At 40.5% G+C, this 23284-nt stretch overlaps 3 protein-coding genes across 6 annotated transcripts; 2 read left to right on the top strand and 1 right to left on the bottom strand.

Moving 5' to 3' along the window:
- The first annotated feature begins 239 nt into the window (after window positions 1–239).
- Window positions 240–3067, top strand: LOC144180888 (leiomodin-2-like). The gene is made up of 4 exons (XM_077709041.1): window positions 240–613; window positions 987–1842; window positions 1985–2400; window positions 3053–3067. The coding sequence occupies exons 1-4, from the start codon at window positions 263–265 to the stop codon at window positions 3065–3067; spliced, it is 1638 nt and encodes a 545-aa protein (XP_077565167.1). The 5' UTR covers window positions 240–262.
- Window positions 3068–3454: 387 nt separating this feature from the next.
- Window positions 3455–13434, bottom strand: LOC144215872 (actin nucleation-promoting factor WASL-like). 4 transcript variants are annotated; one of them, XR_013330519.1, is made up of 12 exons: window positions 12725–13433; window positions 10553–10687; window positions 10397–10483; window positions 9298–9394; window positions 8774–8797; window positions 6641–6824; window positions 6326–6368; window positions 5878–6031; window positions 4835–5448; window positions 4664–4772; window positions 3989–4212; window positions 3455–3907 (listed from the first exon to the last, which is right to left on the bottom strand). XR_013330519.1 is itself a non-coding variant. In XM_077745063.1 (12 exons), the coding sequence occupies exons 2-12, from the start codon at window positions 12827–12829 to the stop codon at window positions 4151–4153; spliced, it is 1614 nt and encodes a 537-aa protein (XP_077601189.1). In that variant the 5' UTR covers window positions 12830–12884; window positions 13096–13433; the 3' UTR covers window positions 3455–4150. The 4 variants fall into 4 exon arrangements, 3 of the variants coding, with proteins under 3 accessions (XP_077601189.1, XP_077601188.1, XP_077601190.1); XM_077745063.1 differs by having other exon boundaries at window positions 3455–4212; window positions 12725–12884; window positions 13096–13433; XM_077745062.1 differs by having other exon boundaries at window positions 3455–4212.
- A 435-nt stretch (window positions 13435–13869) lies between these two features.
- On the top strand, window positions 13870–21574 carry LOC144215317 (IQ motif and ubiquitin-like domain-containing protein). The gene is made up of 13 exons (XM_077744148.1): window positions 13870–14730; window positions 14843–14887; window positions 15216–15350; window positions 15673–15840; window positions 16353–16528; window positions 16601–16756; window positions 17179–17389; window positions 17601–17776; window positions 18644–18814; window positions 19660–19836; window positions 19931–20179; window positions 20682–20867; window positions 20946–21574. Exons 1-13 carry the CDS (start codon window positions 13944–13946, stop codon window positions 21081–21083), a joined length of 2775 nt encoding a protein of 924 aa, XP_077600274.1. The 5' UTR covers window positions 13870–13943; the 3' UTR covers window positions 21084–21574.
- Window positions 21575–23284: the final 1710 nt, after the last annotated feature.

Below are 23284 nucleotides of genomic sequence, written 5' to 3' on the forward strand. Positions count from 1 at the left end.
CTGCTTTGGTTGCATGTCCACCCCCTCAAGGAATAGAAACTTTTCTTCAAGCATATCTTTAAGTGCTTTACTTGATGTCCCCCGACATGTTATGCAATGAGGAGATTCATTAGTGACAGTTTCTCCTGGAGCTCTCAGCAAAGGCCACTCAGAGGACTCACATTCCACCACTAAGCTGCACTCATTCACATCACCCAAGGGCCAACACCCTAAAAAAAGACAAGTTATCAGAGGCCAAACGTTCCCTCCCCTTTGTCGGTTGATGAAGAACCCACTAGAAATCTTGCATTTGTGTCAGCTGCATCTTAATGGAGGAGCTTGCAAATATTCAATCAGCACAGTGACAGGGGAAGTAATTATATTGTCAAAAATGAACGGCTCACCGAGAAAACCGAAGACATATGAGGATGTGGACGAAAACGAGCTATTGGCCTCACTGTCCTGCGACGAACTCCAACAACTGGAGAAGGAACTAGAGGACCTACACCCAGACGCCTGTGTACCCATTGGTCTGAGGCAAAAGGACCAGACAGCCAAAGAACCGACAGGAAACTTTGACAGGGACGCATTGTTCAGATACTGGGAGGATGAGAACAATAAAAATCTCGGACAGGTAAGCATGAGTGACAACGAGATGCTGGTCTGGAAATATCTTAAAAATGCATTTTCTTCTTGAATAGACCCTAACAAAAATATGTCTTGTGAATTTGAAATAATACAGAAACAATTTTACCGCTAACAAGCTTTCTATAATTGAATTAGTAATATTTAGAGTAGAAAAAATCCATGTACATACATACAGTAAAACGGGCCCCAAAGAATCTGAACATCAGAACCTGCCTTCTTTGTCACAGTACCGCAGGCAAAACAATCCTGTGAGAAAACAAGCAATATACATTTGTTTGAAATACCGTCACAAAATAGACTGTTGTTAGCGACAGCCATCTTTCATCTAATCTATTTTCATGCCTTGTTATCATCCATAGGGTAATCGCCCAAAGAGTGGAGCCCAACAAGAGGAAGCCAAGACACCAAAGGATTTGAACAAGAAATCTCAAAATCAATTCCAGAATCTTCCTTGGAAAAGTGTTGAGAAGACAGAAGAAAGTCAAATAGAGTTAAAGAGTAAATGCTCAGAAAAGGGTCCTTTGAACACAATGGAGGTGGCAAAACTAGACTCGATGGCCACTGACAAAGACAGCAAAAACCCCATCGTGATCAAGGAAACCTTGGAGAAAGTTCTACGTGATGATCCCAGCACCAGCGAAGTGAACCTCAACAACGTACAGGACATCTCACAGGAAACATTGCTCAGCTTTGTCGAGGCACTGACCTCTAACACCCACGTTAAAGTCTTCAGCCTCGCCAACACGCATGCCGATGACCAAATAGCTCTGGCTCTTTCCAAGAGTCTTTGCCAGAACCGGTCTATACGAAACCTAAACATCGAGTCCAACTTTGTTACAGGGAAAGGAGTCCTGGCTTTGCTGGAGGCTCTGACCCACAACAGCACCCTAGTAGAACTCCGATTCCACAACCAGAGGCACATTTGCGGTGGAAAAGTGGAGATGGAAATGGTCCGGCTCCTACGAGAGAACACCACCCTGCTCAAACTTGGGTACCAATTCGATCTCCCAGGTCCTAGAATGGCAGCAACCGGGATCCTGACTCGGAACCAGGATCAGGAGCGACAAAGGCGCCTTCAACTTAAGAAAGATCAAAGTCTTGCTGCAGTATCAACTCAAATTTTACCAGGGAAGCCAACCTCCAATATCAAGCTTCACAAAAACCCTACCACAGTCGGCCCTCAAAGGGGTGTGCAGCATCGGAACCTTGGAGAAGGTAGTTTGACTACATAAAATTTTCTTCTTCTCAGTTGAATAGTTTTGCATGCATTAGATCTGTCTGCTAATTGTTTTCACATTAAAATCGTCTGTTCCAGTAACTTACTAGTTTTTTTCACTCATTCAGTATTGTCCTTTAGTCTCATCTTCTCCTAGTTTTTCCCTTCAACACAAGAAAGAGAAAGTTCTTGCTGAAACATCCACTCAAACATCACCCAAGAAGCCAACTTCCAAGATCAACCTTCATAGAAACCCTACTACGGCCACCCCTTCTGTTGGGGATATGCCCACTAGGAGAATCAGTGAGATGGTCAAGCACCACGAAGGCAACAAGGCTGTGACCAATCAAAGGAAGCTGAAGTACAAGAATCTGAAAAACGACACCAACGAGAAAGAGAGTGTGGACATTCTAAAAGAGTTGAAGAACTCCTTGAAACCGTCCTCGCAAAGGAGGCGAGATGAGTCAGCAAATCCCCCACCGCCACCCCTGCAGAGATCCGGTCGTGATGATCTAATGGCGGCAATTCGGGTGAGCGGCGTCAGGTCCTTGAACAAGGTAAGATTGTCTATTTTTTCTTCATAATGTGTGAGAATCACTTATTGCATGACTATTTCTTGTGTTCTTAACTTAGCAATTTTTCAATTCCTCATCCACAAGATACTAATAGGAGTGCGCGGGGTGGAAATACTTGTCTCCTAGACCAATAAGGCTTGGAAGCTTTGCTAATTTAAGCATTTAATAAAGCTTAAAAGCTTGATGAGAGTTCTCATCACTGCAACACATTATAAATAGTTATGACTCTTCTTTAGAATCTTGAAAGGCTTCAACGACAGCTGCGAGACAATTCTTCACTTTCCACTTAAAAGATAAATCTAACAAAGTCTCTTTGGTTCCCTTTCATGCAATTTTTAAGTTAAAATGGTTCACATTGCCCGCCTGAATTTGTTAGTGCTAAAAAAGGATAAAACTTCATGACTAGCAGGGCTTTTCAGCAGATTGCAGGATAGCCGGACCCAAATGATATGAAGAGGTGCAACAAGATATTAGATATGTGTTTGAGTAGTTCATTTTGTTTTCCTCCTCACAACAGATGAATCTTGTTGTAGTTAGACAGTTTAGGTCCATTGAAAGATGCAATTAAAAAGATAACACTAATTAACTTTCATTTTTTTTTCTAATTATTTTGAATGTGTCCTTCTCATTGCAGGTGTCCCAGAGATAGAAACACTCACCATGTTGTCACGTTTGGATTACTACTGTGTAAATGTCAGGTAAACGCAAAAACAATGTATAGCAGAATTCTCATATGCAGGTGTGGTTGTAATGTGTGTGAGGTCTTTTTACATTTTGAAACAATATTAAATACAATTCATAAATGAGAATTCTTATGAACAAAATAGTAAGCTATACTTGCACGCGACCAGTAGATGACACAAAAGACAACAACAGCTGTACCTGAGCCTTTTGCTTTGGAGTGGGTCAAATAAATTCACCCCGTGCCTTCATGGGTTCTCTCCAGGTAGTCCAGTTTCTTTCCATATTCCAAAAACTCCTAGTGAGGATAAGCAGTAGGGAAAATTAATGAACATTTCAAATAAGAAGGACCTGCTGCACTGTAAATATGAACATTTATTTAATTATACAATTTAGCATCTGTCCACACATAGTTTGGCTGACTGGCGCAGTTAAAACCAAAACATTTTAAAACTTTGACTACATCTTTTTCACTGTCTACATTTTGGTTCAATGTTATTTGCTTTGCATAAGAGCAGGACATCACTGTCCGCCTAGGTGATCAATAAGACGTGAAAAGGGGGAGGAAAGATGCAGCAAAACGTTTTCAACAGAGTGTCAGTCGCTACAAGCTATGGAATGGTCAAGATAGAATTTTGCAGGAAATAAAATGCCATTGGACATTGGAAATCAAAACAAAATGCTTGTGCAAACGAACGCCTCAGTTACATATTAACAACCATAAAAATAACAATAACAATGAAAGAAAAGGTAGCTTAACTGGAACATTTTGGTCATAAAGGGAAAGTAAATTGGCAGGTTAGAGTCTCTGCAAGTAAGGAAAAAATTGTGTGAGAAAAAAGACATGTACAAAAAAAAAATCAACAACGTGAGGAAGCCGCTGAAATACCTTAACGAAGGAGGAAGTGTGTTCTCAAAATGGCTGACAAACTACGAAGAGGAGGCTGGAACTCGAACAGGAATGAAAATAGTTTGAAAAATAAATACACGCAAAATTTGCAAAATTGTAATTTGCCTCCTGGAAGATTTTTTTTTTTATGTCTTAGTGTTTTCAGTCATCCCACTCATCGTCCTCTTCAAAGTCTTCTTCCTCGTCATCATCATCCTCGTCGTCTGAAAGAAGGAAATAATTGTCATACATTTTACTGAAATAAACAACTTTGGGGTTTCAGCGCAATAAGCAAGTATGCAAGTATGTATCCGACCTTGTCCAAAATAGTAGTAGAAGTACAAAATTACTGTGCAGGCAGATATTAAATGGCTTCATTGTTTAAATGGGTGCATATGCTAATCTATTATTATATATAATGTATGTTTATTTACTCATTTTTATATAATATGAACAAGCAATTGAGGGGAAGCATTTTTTCCCATGGGTACAGAAGAAAACAAACAACTTTTAAAGTTGTATTTCAGGTGACCTCTAAAAAGTGGGGAAATGATGGCATACAGCATTTATTTGCAAATATAAAACTTTTGGGACATTACTCTTTTGAAGATATGTTAAACTTATGGAGGCAAAAACATTAGCAGGGAGTCTAGGGTTAGGGATATGGGACTATACCTGAAGAATGAATGGCTTTGCTCCTCTTTTGCATGACTTCCATGAGTGCACCCACAATGCCCACTGTGGGAGCTGAAGTAGGGGGACTGGACTCCTGATGATCCGGTACCTGCAAAGACAGAAACGTCACCGAAAATCTGGGATGACATTGTCATCGTCAATGGGTGGTACCGTTTTGAGTTGAATGCCTTGGCGAATCTGGTCCAGCAGCGCGTCTCGCCCGGCGCTGCTGCCTGGAGGCGGTTCTCTGTGGTTTTGCTCCACCTTCTTCAGCTGAGCACCACCCCGGATCTGCTCCAGAAGCGCTGACTTCCCAGCGGGGAGTGGCGAACGGGGCACGTCGCCCCGCACGGAGTCTGACTCCGGCGGGGGCGGGGGGCCCGGCGGAGGAGGCGGTGGAGGAGGAGCGGGCGGGGCGACGGTGGCGCGATTCACCGGGGATTGGTGGGGCGGTGGGGGAGGAGGTGGTGGCGCTTGTGGGGAAGAGTTTGATCCAGGCGGGGCAGGTGCAACTTGAGGGTGGTGAGGGTGGTAGGGGCCTCCCCTGGTTGGAGGAGGGGGCGGTGCACCCAATGTTCCCGGCCTGGTCGGCGGTGGAGGAGGAGGGGCCGAGGAAGGGGCGCGGGAAGGTGGCGGGGGAGGAGGGGGAGCCCCACGGCCTCCTCTGGACGGGGGAGGAGGGGGAGGCGGAGTGGAGCTGTGTGCAGGTGGAGGAGGTGGGGTGGAGCCATGTGCGGGTGGTGGAGGCGGAGGAGGGCCACCTCGTGAGGGAGGCGGAGGGGGCGCTGCAGAAGGGCAGACCGAGCATCATGTCAACAAGATAAAACAGTAAACCAAAGCAACTCTTCTAGCATGCAGGATCACAAACTTTCAGGCCAGCCACGCTCCTCCCACGCATTATACTCACTTAAACGCTCCACTTTTCGGTGCGTGGGCACATTCCACCTTCGACCATGTCTCTACTTTAATTGAGTACACGCACCGATTTACCTCCCACTCACATAATCTCATTCCATCCATCTCGTGATGAATATTGCCCTTCTCAAAGTCCAGTCAATCATGGGCACTGCACTTGCCTGTTTTACAGCCTATTTTGTGAAAATACTCATTGCATATAACTCAGCCATCCTAATCTCAGACTCTATTTTGTTGCAGTTAAACCCACTCAGACTCAAGCTCATTCTCTTGTCTCAAACTCTCTCACACACACTTACCCTGCCTCCTGAGCTCATTCTTGACGGCTTCAACTCCTCCTTTCTTCTCAATGAACTCGTAGATGACCTTAGAAGTTTCTCTGTCCTTCAGTTGTGCCTCTGAGATTCCGCACATGTCAAACAAATTTTTCAGCTCTGGGTCCAAGTTGTTGAGCTGAAAAGTAGGCATAAAGCAAAAAAAACAATGGTCAGAGAGAAAACTTTTGCTCAAATAAAGGAGGGGTTGAATCATTGACATTAACTTGTCAACAGCTCAATTACAGACATTGCTTCTGATTATCTGTTATCAGTTTCGATAGTTGATCACCATGACAGAAAGTGGATATATTTTAGAGGAATGTTTACATGTGTGCGACAACAACAGCTTTTGTTTAGGGATGTCATTGTTCAGCCACCACAACACATACAAAGTGCTTATTGTTTTCCCCCACGTGTGTCTGCTACTCACATCAAAACCCGTGTTTGGATCCCAGCCCACGTGACCGATGTGCCTGGAGAGAGGACAGATGCAGTTAGACTCTTGTCCAGCCAACATGCTCTACCTCAGCTGCATGCTAAGTAACTATGAGCTAGGCAGTTAAATCACAGGTAGACAGGTTTAGTTATTAAATATTCTATAGCTGTAAGCCAGGTCTTAAATATGAAGTCATCCGCTACCATTTATCATGCCAAATATCCAGTCAATTATTAAAATTGAAGGTGAATGATTTTTTCACTGCAGGTCTTCCCTAAACTCTGACAAGTAGATGAAGGTGAAACTTACTGGAAATTGCTAGGCGTGCCGATGTCAGCCTTTGTCAGCTTTTTCTTCTTGATTTTGTTCTTTTTGTCCTTCCTATGACTCAGTATGTTGTTGACATGGTACTGTGAGCCAATGGAGTTGATCAGACGCACGTTATTGATCTCTGGGTTCTTGATGTCCACCGTAGCCATGTGCAGTGTGGGACCTGCAGAAAGCAATTGGGTTATGGTCACAAAGAGAATAAAAAAAAAAAGACACCAAAGCAAGAAATTTGCAAGATAAACAGGGATGCCCGTTCAAAGAATTAGCTTGACTTGCTGTACTGCATGTCAACATAAGCCCAAGGAGGATGTGCAAGGGCAAGAGTTTCTGACCTTGGTTCCTACCCTAAAGCTTGACTGATCCATTATGTAACTCAAAAGAAAAAAATGACAGAAAAATGATCAACCATCTTTGTAATTGACATATTGAGCACCTCTTTGTATGCCAAACTGTTTGATTAGTTATATGTAATATATAGTAGATACATATTAGGTCACAATGTGATAAGTGATCACATGGTAAAAGTAACATGATGGGTAAGTTAATATCTATATTCATATATTAAAAACTGTATTTCTCTTACACACTTTCATTTGTTTGGCAAGATTTCCAGGAATGACAGTGTCATAATAAACTTTCGCTGAAAGGGTTGCGCTTTTGAGTGTCCGTAAAAAAAAAAAAATAATAATTATAATAATTCACAGGGGATTTATGCTTCTAGAAAAACTAGTCAAAGTACATAAATTGAGTAATAGAGCCTCATTATTAATTATGATTATTATTAATATATATTATGAAAATTATTTGGGCGAATAGCTAACCAGACTTTGATTCTTAATTCAAATTTGTAGATTGCTTGTGCTGTGGCGCTTTTCAAAAGATTTGGATAAGGATTAGCTGCTGTGGATTAAGAATGCTTCTGCACTTTATAAAGATTATGAGGAATTGGAGGAGTGAAGACATTTAAAGCGATAACGTAAAAAAAATCTAGATAAAGGACCAAGGGCCTAGAAGCTTTTGCAAAAAATATGGTCTTTTCTAAACCCAAAACTTAAGCCAAACCCAAAACTTGCTTGTACTTTCATACAAGCCTTCAAGCAAACCTTTGCCTCTCATCTTAACTGCAGGAGTTGTGTACACACCAAACACAAATCATTTACGCTACATTGATATTCTCCTTCCACCTCAGTCTTCTGGCAAGGGTGCCTTTGCTGGCCCCTTGGCAACAATTCTTTTCCCCCCTCCAACTGCCAGCCGTTAGTGAATTTACATTCACTTTTCATTGAAGCAAGTCATCAAATTCAAAGCTAGTGTACATGCACCATTATAACCTAATCTGAAAACTATAAACCTCGCCAAGCACTGTACTATAATGCTAAATATACTGTTTAACTGGACCCGTAAACCTTAATTCAACGTAATGACCAAAACCCTAACTTAATCCTAAATTTTAACCCTTATAACAGAAATTTGGTGTCACAATTAATCCTATTTTTCACCCCCTGGTACAATAAATTAAACGCTTGATGCACGCCAGAGATGACATCACTAAATGTGTGGTTTGCTTGACAACAAGTGTTGTTTACACTCGCTGCTCACATGACAACAAAGTGGATGACCAAAATCCTAATTTAGTAATCCTAAATTCTAACCCTCACAACAGAAATTTGTTGTCTCAATGTATTCTATTTTTTCCCCCCCTGGTATGATACATGAAACGCTTGATGCACGCCAGAGATGACATCAATAAATGTGTGGTTTCCTTGCCAACAAGTGTTGTTTACACTCGCTGCTCCCATGGCAACACAGTGGCGGCTTTGAGACTTACAGATTAGCTGTGCTAAAATAAGGTTAGCAGGTTAGCATTTGCGCCGCATGCTGCACAGATGGGCTGACTTCCCGCGATGCGGCTTAACCTGCACGACACGCCGCGGTGCATCACCCGGTCACCCACTAACCACATAAACTACATAAAACGTTCCATGTTGTACAGCAAGAAATTGCTATTGTGTCTATGCCTTAACCCGCGCAAAAAAAAAAAAAAAGAGAGAGAGATCAAGCTCACTGACAGGTATGAAAGTGGAAATTGGCTGCACAAAAAGGTTAACATACCATTTTTAGATACACCATTTTTCTCTGCAAAACAAAACAAAAATTAAGACAATTACTAGTGGAGCATGGTGCTCATGAAAAAAGTGGGTGAGAAGAAAGAATAATAGGGGAAAATAAGAAAGGACAAGATACATATAAAAGGAGAAGGCGGAATAGTGAAAAGATAAAGGTGAGGAAAATGAAGATGTTAACTAAGTAAGTAAAAACAGAAAGTAGAAGTAGATGCATAAGAAGAAAGGAGTAGAAAAAAACACAAGGGAGAAGAAAGGAATAAAATGACAACAAAAAAGGAAAAGAAAAACAAGCAACAAAAAGGAGAAGAAAGATTAAGACAAAAAAGTGTGAGCAATTAAGGTGCAGTGTTTAAAAGTCCATTTAGGTGCTCAAAAGTTTCAAATGAAGCAAGATGGCCACTGTGAGTGTGGATGTAGTGCAGCCAGACAAGAACAAGAAGTGGTGTTCGGGAAGTGGCGCCAAGAGAGACCGAACGAGTATTGGATGCAAAGTGACGTGGGAGAACTTGCCGGTCTTTCGTAGTCGGCGGCAGAGCAATTCATTGACGCTCACTCGGAAGCGTTTGGCTTCTTCCTCACTGGCAAAGTTCAAACCGATCTGGTTGGTCTGAGGGAGAAAAAAAAAAAAGAAAAACACATTTTAAATTCTTCAGACTTGTGCACACTTTTGGTCCAATCCCTTTATTCCGTTCTCTCATCTTTGTTTGCGTTATGGATTTTACAGTGATCCTGAAAAACAAGTAAATCCATCATATTTCTTGTAGGAAGAATGCATGTGTGTGTGTGTGTAGGTGTGCAGCTGTGTTGACAAATTGGGTGGGTTCCCAGCCAACTGGGTAGGTTTATATATATTGGGCTTGGTTGGAAACTTTCTAATCTGGCAACTCTGAAGTGCAGCATGCAATTGGCTCATGATCTACATACCGGAGAGTCAACAGTTTGTATGCGTGAGGTTTCAAACTTTAATATTTATTTCCCTTGCAGATCAGTGACGTAAAAGGTCTTAGAATAATTGCATAATACATCATTAGCAATATTGATATTTGTCTTAGTTGTATTGAAAAAAATATCATACGTTACGGTAAATACAGTATTCATATTTCTTACGTAGGCCTATTTTCTCCCCAATAATACAAGAGAGGAGCCGATAATATACACTGTTCATCAGTTGAAGCTGAATTTTTATTAGGTGTTCCTATTTTTGTCAAAGCATGAATGATATGTTCCAATGTAAATATTATTTTTTTGGTAACTAGGGGACAGAAATTGTGTTTTGTGGATTAATGTGCAGTACATGTAATTTTCTTCTTTATGTGTTTAGTTTTACTGTTCAACTTACTGTTAGAGTTTCTGTCAATTGGACCGTGATAAAACAATAAAAATAAGAAAAAATAAAAACATTTGATGACATTATTTTTGGGGTACTTCTGTTCCTTGATTTCAATCAAACACATTTTAAGTGTTCATTGTTCATAATTCCATAAATCTTATTTCTATACTAGTTCAAACAGTATACCTTACTTAGTTTCATAGCTGTACTATCTAAATTATTAATGACCTATGTGAATATTTTTCCCTGTTTTCTATAACCATAAGGATTCATACTCACATCCCCCACAAAGGAGATGAAGTAGGACCTGGCGCAACTGATGGAAAAGTTGTGGTAGAGCTCCTGCTCAAACATGGTCTTGCCCTCCTGAAACACAAACGCAGATACAGCTCATTAGCAGATGTTTTGACGTCAGCAAAGACCAGCGTGTCTCACCTTGACGTCAAAGACACGTATGAAGTAGGACCTCTGTGGGTTGTCTTTGACTAGACATGCCACTCCGCAGCATTTCTTTAGCCAGCCGCATGAGCGGTCGGCGACATACACCTGAACCACCGCAGAACATAGAGTCTACAAAAACACACAAAAACACATTATAGACAGGGGTACATCAATGTATCTGAATATAAAATATAATAACTCCTGAGTGTTTGTTCACACAACTGATTTGGTGATATCACCTTGGCTTTGGAACTAGAACTAATTTGGGAGTATAAGGGAAGATGATGGAGAGAAACGCCAGTGTGTTGTACAAGTACAGTAATACCTTGACAAAATTGTGCATCAAAATATCTTTTTTATACCCAAAACATGTTTTTCTTTTGAAATACTGAACCTAAATACAAATGTCACAACTTTATTTCATAGAGTGAGTAACAAAGCAAAAGGCCAGCAACTAATCCGCTCTGGTTGAGGATTACAAGATTCACAGGGGGTTTAATTCCAAAAGTTACAATCATTGGGGGGGATTTTCTACTAGGTGGTGACCACTTCATTAATGACATCCAATACAATAATGTCCATGTTTCATTGTTGCTATGACAAAAGTGTAATGCTGTGTTTAATATTGTGCATGTTTTTATTTCTAATATTTTCCTCTAAACTAAACTGCTTGTCTTTCAAAATGTAATCCATATCCGTAAAAAATAAGGTAGAGAACACGTATCGCCCAGCGCAGACCCTAAACATGGACTTCATGAACACGGAGAGGAAATATTAAATGGTGATATTTAAAATCTCACATTGGTGAGTGGGCGAGTATGTGCACACAATAGGGAGATACTTGCATAATACAAAGCAGAGTGAGACTGCACCATCACTAATTTCCAATCTGCTCATTTTCAAAGAAGTTTGACTTACCAAAGGAATTCCAATCACATTACAAACCACATAAATGACAAAAGTCAACCAGATCTCAAACACACCGTGGTATGCCTGATACATTAGACAAAATAATGTAATGTAAAAATGTTCAGGTTATGAAATACTTTAAGATGCAAATGACCTTTTCCACTATACAAAAACAAGATCCAAATAAATACAAACTGCTACTCCTTTGAAGTTATATTTAATGCTATAATCCTTTTTTTTTAATTCACCATTTGAAGTTGTTTGAGATGCATGTTTATGTGCATGTGTGCTAATGTTAGCTTTCTCCTTACCTGCATGAATGAAGTTTACCTTACCTGCATGAATGAATTTTTTGCATGCTTGTTATTCATTTTAATACAATAATAAATCATGTTCTCCCATATGTGTTTCTCACAATTTTCCTACAAAAGGTCCTACACAGATCATTACTAAAGGGTTTAGTAACTTTAGTTGGTAGGTTTTTTTTAGGAACTTTGGAATGAATTAGCATTTACAAATGAAGTGCTGCTCTCATCCAGGTCACAAGAAAAGTAGAGGTATGACTGTACTGTATTTATAGTTTTGGCTTATAACAAATTGCAAATATGACAACAACAATCCTAATACTTCATTCAATAGGATGCAAAATTAACCTCGATGTACTGGAACTTCTGGAAAAACCTCACTGTATTGGGGATATTGTGATCTTATCTGAGGTTGAGCCTAATGTAAGAAAAGATGTGGGGGAGCTGGATTCAAATCCAGGTGGGTCCACCTGTGTGGAGTTTGCATGTTCTCGCTAGGCCTGTGTGGGTTTTCTCTGGGTACTCCTGTTTCCTCCCACATTCCAAAGGCATGCACGATATGCTGATTGGACCCTCTAAATTGCCCCTAGGTATGAGTGTGAGAATGAATGCTTTTTTGTCTCCTTGTGCCCTGGGATTGGCTGGCCACCAATTCAGAGTGTCCCCCGCCTCTGGCCTGAAGTCAGCTGGGATAGGCTCCAGCACCCCATCGCAACCTTAGTGAGGATAAAGCGGATCAGAAAATGAGAGAATAACAAAAACATCATTATATTCATTGTTTTAGAACTGCATATCAAAGCAGCAGCCCTTTGCACTGGGTAGATCTCTTGGAATTACGAGTATATGGGGAAGATTAAGGATGTGATTGATTAAAACTAAAAGACGCAGCGTTTTTGAAGCGTACATCACTTGAGTAGGTCACGGGATGCGGCGCAGGTGCAACATGACTCACCGTACATTTCCTCCCCAGGTAGCCAAACAGACATTCGTTCTCCTGCGGGGTCAGCAGAAGCGAGCCCACGTTGGAGACCCGGCGGGGCAGCGGATGGCTGTTCATGTCCTTGTTTGCAGCGGCCTCCCCCGAAAAGACGCAGAGGTAGTCCGGGGAAACGCTTAATAATAAATAAATAAATAGATATTGACGAAATTTACACGATGTCCATGCAGGCTGCGGGCAATGTGGCCTCCATCAGCCGGATCATCACTGCCGATTTGCGGGCAGGCTTGGCTGGTCAAGGATCAGGCGTGTCTCCTTAGGCACCACCTGATTCTCACATCGGAAATATTCTTCTGTTTGTAGAGGAAAGGAGTAAAAAGATTCACCTTGAGTTTGTGTCTTCAAGAGGGAAAAAGAGAGGTCTTCATCTTTAAAAGTGAAGCAGCCGCAGCGACGAAAGTCATCCAACATGGCAACTACATGGAGCGTACCACTTTGTAAATGACCAGAGAGGAGAATACCGAGTTGCCAGTGATGTTTGGAGTGGTTTAAAAGCACAGAACGAAAACAAATAGTATATCCTAAATTTTTACTTTACTATTTTCAATCTTAGTTAAACAAATGGCCCCATGGGGTGAAATCTCCGAGATTGTACTCATTCTTGAAAATATTTTTTAGCCAAAAATGGTTTGGTCTGAGGAATGCAGCTCTCTGCGGACTTAAAGGGGAGGGGAGGGGCGTCGTTTTGACGTCACTTGCATAGCCAGATGGTGGACCCTTCAATTCAAATAATAAAAAAACGTCCTAAAATATTAATGTCATGTTTACAACCGCTCTATTTTTTTTACAAATTTAACCTGGAATTTAGTGAAGATATAAATGTCTAATATTCCCATCAAAGAGTATGTGGCATAAAACTCAAAATATTAACATGCACAAACACAAAATTCAATGGTATTTCGACACTGAAATACCAGAATATACGAAAAATAAATTAGTTAAAAAAACAATGAGCTCATACACACATTTAAATGGAAGTCTGTATTCATTCGACAATAGAATTTTATAAGATATTCGTCATCGTCCTGACATATTTTCGCTACGTCACATTTTGTTACGACCGTGTCGCGGAAGAGGGTTTTCCTCCTGGTTACCATGGCGACGTGTAAACGCAGCGCTGCATAGTGCTCATTGAAACTGCTTTTGCTTCTGCACAGTTGGTGCTTTAAATCAAATGTCAGAGCAGGAGAGTGAAGCTACTGTCCCTCCAGGGTCGGATGAGAATCAAGCAGTACCACAAGTTGAAGAGAATCAGGGAGAAGGAGGGAATGAGGAACACATTGATGAAGCATTGCCAGTGTCAGAGAGCCAAGGAGAACCAGAGACCGCAGGTGAAACCGTTCCGGTAGTAAACACTTCTGATGATCAAGGAGAAGCAGGGAACGAGGATGCACCCTTACCAGGAACGAGCACCTCAGAGGACCAAAGAGAAGGTGGGACTCAGGATGCATCATTACCAGCAGTAAGCACCTCTATAGATCCAGGAGAACCAGGGAATGAGAATGAAGCATTACCAGGAGTAAGTACCGCTGTGGAGCAAATAGAACAAGGGAACACGGATGAACTCATACCAGGAGTGAGCACCTCAGAGAACCAAGAAAAAACTAGTAATGATGATGAAACTGCAGCAGAAGTAAATAGCACCCAGGAGCAAGGACAACCAGCAAACTCGGATCAACCATTAGCTGGGGTAAACACCTCAGAGAGCCTAGGAGAAGCCGGGAATGATGGTGTGAATGCACCAGAAGGAAACATCTCAGAGGATCCAAAAGAACCAGGAAATAACAATGAAGCCTTACCAGGAACAAGTGTCTCTGAGGACCAAGGTAGGCAAGATACAGAAGAGGAAAAAGGGAAGGAGATTGCTTCAGATGTAAAGAACTTGGATGACCAAGTAGAATCAGGGGCTAAAGATGGATATACAACAACCTCAGAGGAACAGTCTACTAGCTCTAGACCAAGTCAGTATGATTATTATCTTGACTCATTATAATTATGGAATTAACATTGGTTTTATTCAACACTGTTTTATCAATATCACAAAGCTTAATACATATTCATTCACGTGTGCAGCTGAACAGGAGTCTGGCTGTGACGAGATAGAACCAACAGCAACAGGTGAGGGTTATTTATTTTTCACGTCTAGAAAAAATATTCAGTCTCTTAACTATCTCACATATCCTCCTGACTACCAGGGAAAAAAACATCTTGTCCAATAACATTTATTTTGAAATTCCCCAATCCATGTGAAGTAATTGGAATACTGCAAAATAAATTTGGTATCATTGGAAAGCTTTGAATGTCCTCTGTAGAGCACAGTTAATGCAATTGGATGCACTGAGTGGGCGGTATTTAGGTTTACAAATGTCCTCTACAAAGAACAAATTTGAACTACTGGTAGTCAGGAGGTTAAGGTTGTTTGATAGTAATTGGTGCACGTCTACAGTTAAGGTTCTGTTGATCCCTGGGGGTCACATTATGATCGCGACCTTGGCCATCAGCCTTCGAGTCCGGGAACTGAAGCGTCATTTTGCCACCGAGCTCAATGTTCCAGCAGATGTCCTCAATGTAACTTTGAATGGTAAGAATATATTTTTTAAATGCTTTACTTGTGCTTCTCTTGATTTCTGCTTTCAGTTTTTTCCAGTTCCTTCTTTAGACCTGCTTTTATCTATAAAAATCTAAATCATTTTGGTAGATAAAAAAAAATAGATATATGTTTGTAAAAAAAAATGTTGTGCACTAGTTGGAGCAGTGTAAACAGGATTATACACAAAAAAGATCCAAAATAGGTTGTATCAAATGACTGCACAACCAAGAGAATGAAATAAAAACAGAAATGCAGAATCATTCTGTTTAAAGTATTAAAATATGGAATGTGTCCTCGTCCGATTGTGTTTCAGGGCAAGAATCTCGAGATGACCAGAGCCTTTCGGAACTTGGCGTTCAGCCGTACAGCACCATCACCATGGAGATGATGTCATCGGACCCCGATGTTAACCTGCTGTTCGCCAATACGGACTCCGAGCGGGACGATATGACTCACGTCCCTAATGTGAGCCTGATAACTGGTAAAGGATAATTGTGGTAAAATTAAGATGATAATATTTAAAACCAAATCAAGATTTTTCAGAGCTAAATTTAGGTTTTAAAACATTTATTTGCATTTTTGGATGAAATTTGTCTTATTAAGAAGTGAACTTGGTCATCTGATGGTGTAGAGGTTCACTTTGCTTATTTAACACTACCATTTTACCTAAAGCAATATAGATACAAAACATTTTTTATGTTTTTTGACAATTGTTAGGTTTTTTTGTCTACTTTGATGCCATTTTTCATAGTACCTTTAGATGTTTCCCATTCAGCAGCCAATTTTTGTATAAATGGATGCACACATGTATGTAAAGTTGCTTTCCACATCATGTATGTTAGAAAATATTCATAGCATTATGATAAAATGCAACATTTGGCTATTTAAAACACCTGATAATAATGTGGTCGCATTTACTCATATGATCTATTGTAGTACGTATATTGTTTTAGGAAAGTCCACCAATGATTTATTTTTGAAACTTTTTTACAGATGATGGCACACAACAGGAACTGCTGGGCGAGAGTGAGCTTCCTCTCAAGCGGAAGCCTTTCTTGGGCGGCTACAGGCACAAGTTGACGGGCACAGAGTACCACCACGCCAGTGCTCAGACCCCACGTAGAGCCAGACCTGGCCGGGGCGTCGACATCGCCACCCGTGACACACAGGTAGGTATAAAACCTGGACAGACCAGTCTCAAAATTTGGACTATTTTGATCAAAGCTTACACTGCGTTTCAGACAGCAGAGCAGGTGACTCAGGCACAGCAGTGCCATTCCAGCGTTACCACACAGATGACAAGTGTGGGCTGCTACATCTCCAACCTCACAGACAAGCTTGTCAGCCCGGGGCGCTACATCACCGCAGATGAGTATCATGCGGCCAGACTCAATGCTGTAAGTTCAACCAAATGCACAAGAGACACCATCACCAAGCCACAAAAAAAAGAAGAAATGAAGCATGCACCTGGAGTACAGCCACCTGGAGTACTCAAAATTGCTTTCGAGAAAATGACACTAGAGTGTGTTTGATCAGATACATATAATACAAGTATAAGTAAGTCAAGTGGGTATTATTCCCGGGCTCACCCAGGTTTTCCCGGGTACTCCCACATCCCAAAAACAGGCAGTACTATAAATTGCCGCAAAGTATGAGTGTGAGCATGGAAGGTTGTGCCTTGCTATTGGCTGTCCAACAATTCAGGGTGTACCCCACCTGGTTCCCCAAGTCCTCTAGGAAAGGCTCCAACATTCCCCTTGACCCTCGTGAGGATAAGCGGTTAAGAAAATGAATGAATGTTGCGGTGTGTCTCCGGCAGGTGATCCGACTGCAGGCGCACACCCGTCGGTGGCTGAGCTGCCAGGCAGTGGACCGTCTGAGACGACAGCGTGACCGTCGTCTTGCCTGGTTAGATCTTCAGGAGCGCAGGAGGCACCAGGAAAGGGCGGAGCAAATGCAAGATTGCCACAATCGCTGGATGCAACCTCGGAAGAGGGAGGACCTTAACCTGCTCTACAATGCCTTGGAGAGTAAGCACGGATGAGTAACATAACTTGGGGAATAACTTGCAAAATACATGATGCCTTGATTTAAGTTTAATTTGTTCCCTAACCACGCTCGTCATTTAAAATATGTTCATGGTTTCCCATTATAATTGTATGACTACTTGACTTGACTGACTCTGTTAAATCTCCCTAACAAATGCATCAATCAATAACGACGTGCTTGTGTTTTATGCAGAGTGGAGGATTGAAAAGGAGCATCAGATCAACACAACAATGCGAGGAGCCGAGAGGAAAGCGGCCCTGTGTTCGCTCCTCGAACAGGAGACACAGTATATCGCCACCATTGGACGCCACGGTATCGCCATCTGGAACAACAACTACAACAAAACTGTCAGGAAATTCCTGGACAAGGTCAATGCAAACAGTATTTGTTTGGGAAATAGTTGCAGTAGTGTTCTTCAGATATATTCGTACTACCTTCAAGGAGTATCAATTACCTCCAGAATCGCAGCATCTCTCTACTAAGATTGCTATTCTAAAAAAAAAAACATACATTATTGAATTGAATTCAATGTTTTTATTGTCATTTTACAAGTAGAATGAGATTTAAAGCTTTGCCACGAAGTACAAAAATAACAACAAACAGACAAATAAATTATCAATAGATAATCACAATAAATAATCAATACATAAGTAAAAACTAATGTTCACATTAGTGGAGGCAACTCGGTGTAAGAGTATTTATGGTTAGAACGTCTGCCTTACAGTTCTAAGATCGAGGGTTCAATCCCTAGTGGGATCCAATTTTCTTGCATGGAGTTTGCATGTTCTCCACAGGCCTGAATGGGTTTTCTGCGGGTACCCCTGTTTCCTCCTACATCCCCAAAATAAGCATGCTAGTCTGGTTGAGTACTCTAAATTGCCCCTAGGTATGAGTGTGAGCATGAATGATTGTCCCCTGCCTTGTGCCCTGCATTTGGGCTGTCCACCAATTCAGGTTGTCCTCCACCTGCTGCCTATGATTGGCTGAGAAAGGCACTCCAGCACTCCCCACTACCCCTATGAGTATAAGCATTACAGACAACTCCTAATTGACCTATTATGATCAAGATTTTCTCTACTTTTAAACATCACAAAGAAAACATTGATTATTTTCCTTTGACGTGCACATGATGAAAGCTGTTGTCTCGCTTTAATTTTTGACATCAGAGCAATCCAATAGAAGAGTGAGTAGTTAATATTAAATACTAACAATAAGTTATGCCATGTGCATGCCAGTCATCAGCTCCTCATCAGTGGAGGGGAGCGGATGGTCGGATGATCGAAATGGACACGCCCAACACTATCCGAGCTAGAGAACTGGGCGATCTGTACGACTGTGTGGCCATGTCGCCCATCAACCATGAAGAGAGACTGAGCATCCTGCGGTGCCTCAAAGAAACTGTGGAGGTACGACACCATTGTTGCAGAAAGTATCTAAACGCCTGGTCATGAGTTTTGAGACATTTCACAATTCCGTTGAAAGGGAAAAAGTCTCAAAACATTTGACCAAGGTTGTACAAGTACACACTTGATAAGAAAATAACTTGAGTAGATGTTCAAGTCTTTTAATGGAAAATTAGTCATTTGTATTGTCTGCACTTTATAAGTATAAAGTCATTTTATATAAGAAGAGATAGTAGAAAAAGATCAAATGCAACCTTTATTTTTAAGAAACATATTTGTAACTTTGACTTAGAATTAAATATGAGGGGGAAAAAACTATTTCACAATTAGTGATGGCAATAGCCATTCATTCTATTTGAACTAGTTTGTCTGTCAGTCAATAATTCCTGCCACAAAATAAGCTACATCCACTCCAGTGAACTAGCATTTGTGCAGTTTCCTTCAACATCCTCTTAGTGTCACTCAAAGACTGACTACAGAGACCCAGAATCTAACTTTACCCATTTCAGTGTTCAAACATTAAAATGTCAAATTTATCAAGGATAAAATGACAATTTATCACGTTAGAACTTGATATTATGTGAAATATATTTATTTTAGAGTATGTTTAAAAGTATGTTTAAAGTAAGTAGTCTATGCCACTATGCTTCCATAGACACTGAATTACAACTTAAACAATAGAAAAAAACTGTTGATTATGAACCAAAAAGCATTATTGTCGCTTTCTTTGTAAAGTGTTGTTATATATTTTATTTTATTCATTTATTTTGCAAAAATGGGACGGATGGTGTTATGGAGTAAAATCAAAGAGCAAATTCTGTGCCACAAATCCACTTATCTTATTGCAGGTGTACCCATGCCAACTGACTCAAGACATTGTAGAGCTAATCAATAGGGAGGAAGACCTGATGAAACGGCAGGTTAAGGAGTTAAACCTGGAAGGTCTTAGAAAGAGAATGTCCACACTCTTCCTGCAGTTCATCCGAACGCCAGGATTCAACCCAGAGGTGGCCAAACACCTCAAGGTAACAACAAAACAATAATAATACATAACTTTACAAGTGAATTGACGAAATCTATTATTTCAGGCTCATAAGAAATAAAATGTGTATTTTCAAGGTACCCCAGAGCACCACGCAGCTGAAGAACGACGTGTTCCTCTGCCACAGTTGCCAGCGCTACCTTAACTCGTGCCACTTCCGTTCCTGCACCCGGGGTCACCTGGGTCGGCGCTGTCAGGATTGCGCCCGGTTGAAGAACATTGCTGGGAATCGAGATGACTTCTCCTGTTACAGGAACATGCTGAAGAGGTTGAGGGATAGCGAGCTGCTACTCAACAAGGACAACACTATTCCCTTCATTTTGCAGGTCATCTCTTGCACACAACAAACTGCCAGACAAAACCTTCTTAAAATAATCACTCAAGTCATTATTATCCATTATTTTTCATATTTTACAGGAACCATACACAAAAGATGTATTTTTTAATATTTAAGAAGTATTTAAAGAAATTTAAAAATTAAATTAAAATAGCAATTTGACAATTATTACAAGAGTGACAACAAACAAACAACAGACTCTCATAGAGTGACATAATGACACAAAATAAACAGCGCAAACTGATATCCCTAATTGTTATATTAGTCAAATTGTTTAATACAACTTTTTTATTTAAAAAATAATACATTTTCCGACTCACAAGAGTCATGGGGGGGGGGGTTGCTGGACCCTATTCCAGCTAACTGTATCTTGTTTCGTTTTTTTTAATGCATTTTCAAAATCAGTTTCTCAATTGCTTCCATCTCTCACCCTTTTGCATGCATTGTATGCATCCTCTGTTGAGCCTACAGTTTGTTGTATCTCTGATCAGATGGAGGACATTCAGTACCTGGTGGAGGTGATCTGGGGGACCCGCTCGGCCCTGAGCGGTAACGGTGACTTGTTCAGCCTGGTTCTAGTCCGCTGGGATCGGGAAAAGGACTGGAGTCCCTGGAACTGTGTCTTGCTCTGCACAGACGAAATAGACGCTCACCTCCAGGTGCAGAACGTACACGAGGTCAGACAATCGCCCAACAATTATAAACAAAACCTTCATGTGAGTATACATATTCAACAAAGTCATTGTTTCCTTCAGGTGTACGACTTTCCTGTGATCAGCGGCATCGAACATAAACACTTGCTGGCCCGCCGCTATTATAACCAGATTCCCACCATGGTTACACAATCGGCTAAAGAGGCCCTTATCAAGCGTGGAACTCGCAGGATCCCATGAGAGAAAGCTCCCTGTTGCTCGTAGGCACTGGACTGACAAGTCAGCATGACTTTGGCCACATGGCTAGTCAGTCCACAGAACATCTGACTGTAAACTGTGCATGGCGAAAGTCAGACAGGCTTCTCTTTTGCTGTAGATCTCGTGTGTTTTTGGCCCAAGGTGCTTCCATGGTTTTGTGAGACCAGTAAAAAGAGCCTTACCATAGCGAAAAATAGTTTTTATACACTTGATATGGTTTGGGAAGAGTTGTGGCTGTATTGTCAAAAAAAATCATTCTGTTAGGTAATGTTATAGGTCAAATGTATGGGATAAAGGGATGTATGTATTATATCATTCTGAGTCGCTCTTTTTCCTCTAGCTCTATTTAGCCTGTATTTGTTATTTATGATGAATGCCCAAATTCAGATTGAACGCAATTTCTTTAATAGCTAAATCAAATTGACTCTGCTATTTTTTTGTGTGGAAAATAAAATGACGTATTTTCATGTCTATTTTTCAGTCAGCTTCTATTTACAATGAAAAACAATGCTTATTTTGTTAAATATTTGGAGCTATTTTTATTGCGATTCATGACAACAACCTACAACAATCCAATTTTTCCAAACTAAAAAACAGAAAAGCATGCGACATATTGACCCAAAACCGAACATATAAGGTTGGGCAACTTTGCTATTGACTATTCCAATTATATATTTAGAATTTGGTGAATGGAATAGACAGGGAGATGTAGCCATTGTATTGTGTCTGGGTGCCTATTTGAGTCAGGATTGACCTGTTTTCAATTTAGGGTATGCAAAATATACATTTGATTTTTGCATACCCAAAATTGAAAACAGGTCAATCTTGACCCAAATAAAAATATATACTACGAAGATTTTGTATTTTCAGACTGAGTAAAATCAAAGAGCCAATTTATTCCTGTAGCAAAAGTATAGCCAGATTTCCAACACAATAAAGGCTTAGGTAGACAAGTCAGATATACGTAAAATATGTATTTTGATAATACTGACATTTTTAAGAAATGAAATTTTGGTCAAAGTTAGCACATTTTATACCTCCTACAAGTTCATACCACATGTCCAGCATCAAAGAAAAAATGTGCATAATTTTTATACATTTCAGCCGCCAAATGTAACAGTTTATTTCCATTCAGGCGTCACTTAATACGAGGATTTGAAAAAAAATCACATCTGGAAAGTAGTCATGCAATCGTAAATTGAAAACCACCCCATCAATAATGCACATCATTGATGAAATGGGTATAAGCAGCTTGTTATACTTTGAACGGCCTTTAAATATTCTTTTGTTTGGTTGAATTCCACAAACTCCATCCCTTTAATCATGATGTCTTTTGTAGACGTTTAGTGTCAGTTTCATATTTTCCATCATGTGAACACACTGACACACTTAAAACCTTCCAGCCTAAGCAGCATTTTGATGTGTTCCACATTGGCAGCTGAGTGCCAGGAAATACATTCTGCTTGTGTGGGCCTTCATGTAGATGAAATCCAACCAGTTGCACTGGAATATACAGCAACTTTTAACATGTCCAGTAAAATTAGAAAAATCAAAGGCTTATAAAAAGTACAAGCTTTAAATTGAAAAGCCTTACATGAATGATAAATATGTAGCAAAACTCATCCAAACCTCACTCTTTACTACTGTATTTTCCTTCTGATTTGATATCATTTTCTGAACCGCTTTATCCTCTTTAGGGCCAATCTTAGATCTCCCAGACGTCGGGAACACCTTGAATCGAATGTCAGCCGATCACAGGGCACAAGGAGACGGACAACCATGCACACTCACACCCATAACAATTTAGAGCAGGGGTGGGCAAAACTTTCAGCTCGGGGGCCACATTGACTTCAAAAATTTGACAGAAGGGCCGGGCCAGCACAAGATACGATACATATAAAAAAGTGCATCCGTTAACAGTACATATGAAACATAAACGGACTAAAGTATTAACATACTCATCACTCATCATTAAAGTAAAAAGTATGAAGTACAAAGTAAAAAGGAATGTATTAAGATATATTAAAATGTAATTTGAAAAAAAGATAGAAGGGCTGTAAAACACGAAAAACAAATAAGAGTGGACAGAGCTACTGCCACTAGTATCTTGGGGTAAAAAAAAAATTGGACAACGTCGGCGGGCTGGATTAAAAAGCCTTAAAAAGGCCGTATGTGGCCCGTGG

Source organism: Stigmatopora nigra, chromosome 22 (genome assembly GCF_051989575.1).
Source record: "Stigmatopora nigra isolate UIUO_SnigA chromosome 22, RoL_Snig_1.1, whole genome shotgun sequence".
NCBI lineage: Eukaryota > Metazoa > Chordata > Actinopteri > Syngnathiformes > Syngnathidae > Stigmatopora > Stigmatopora nigra.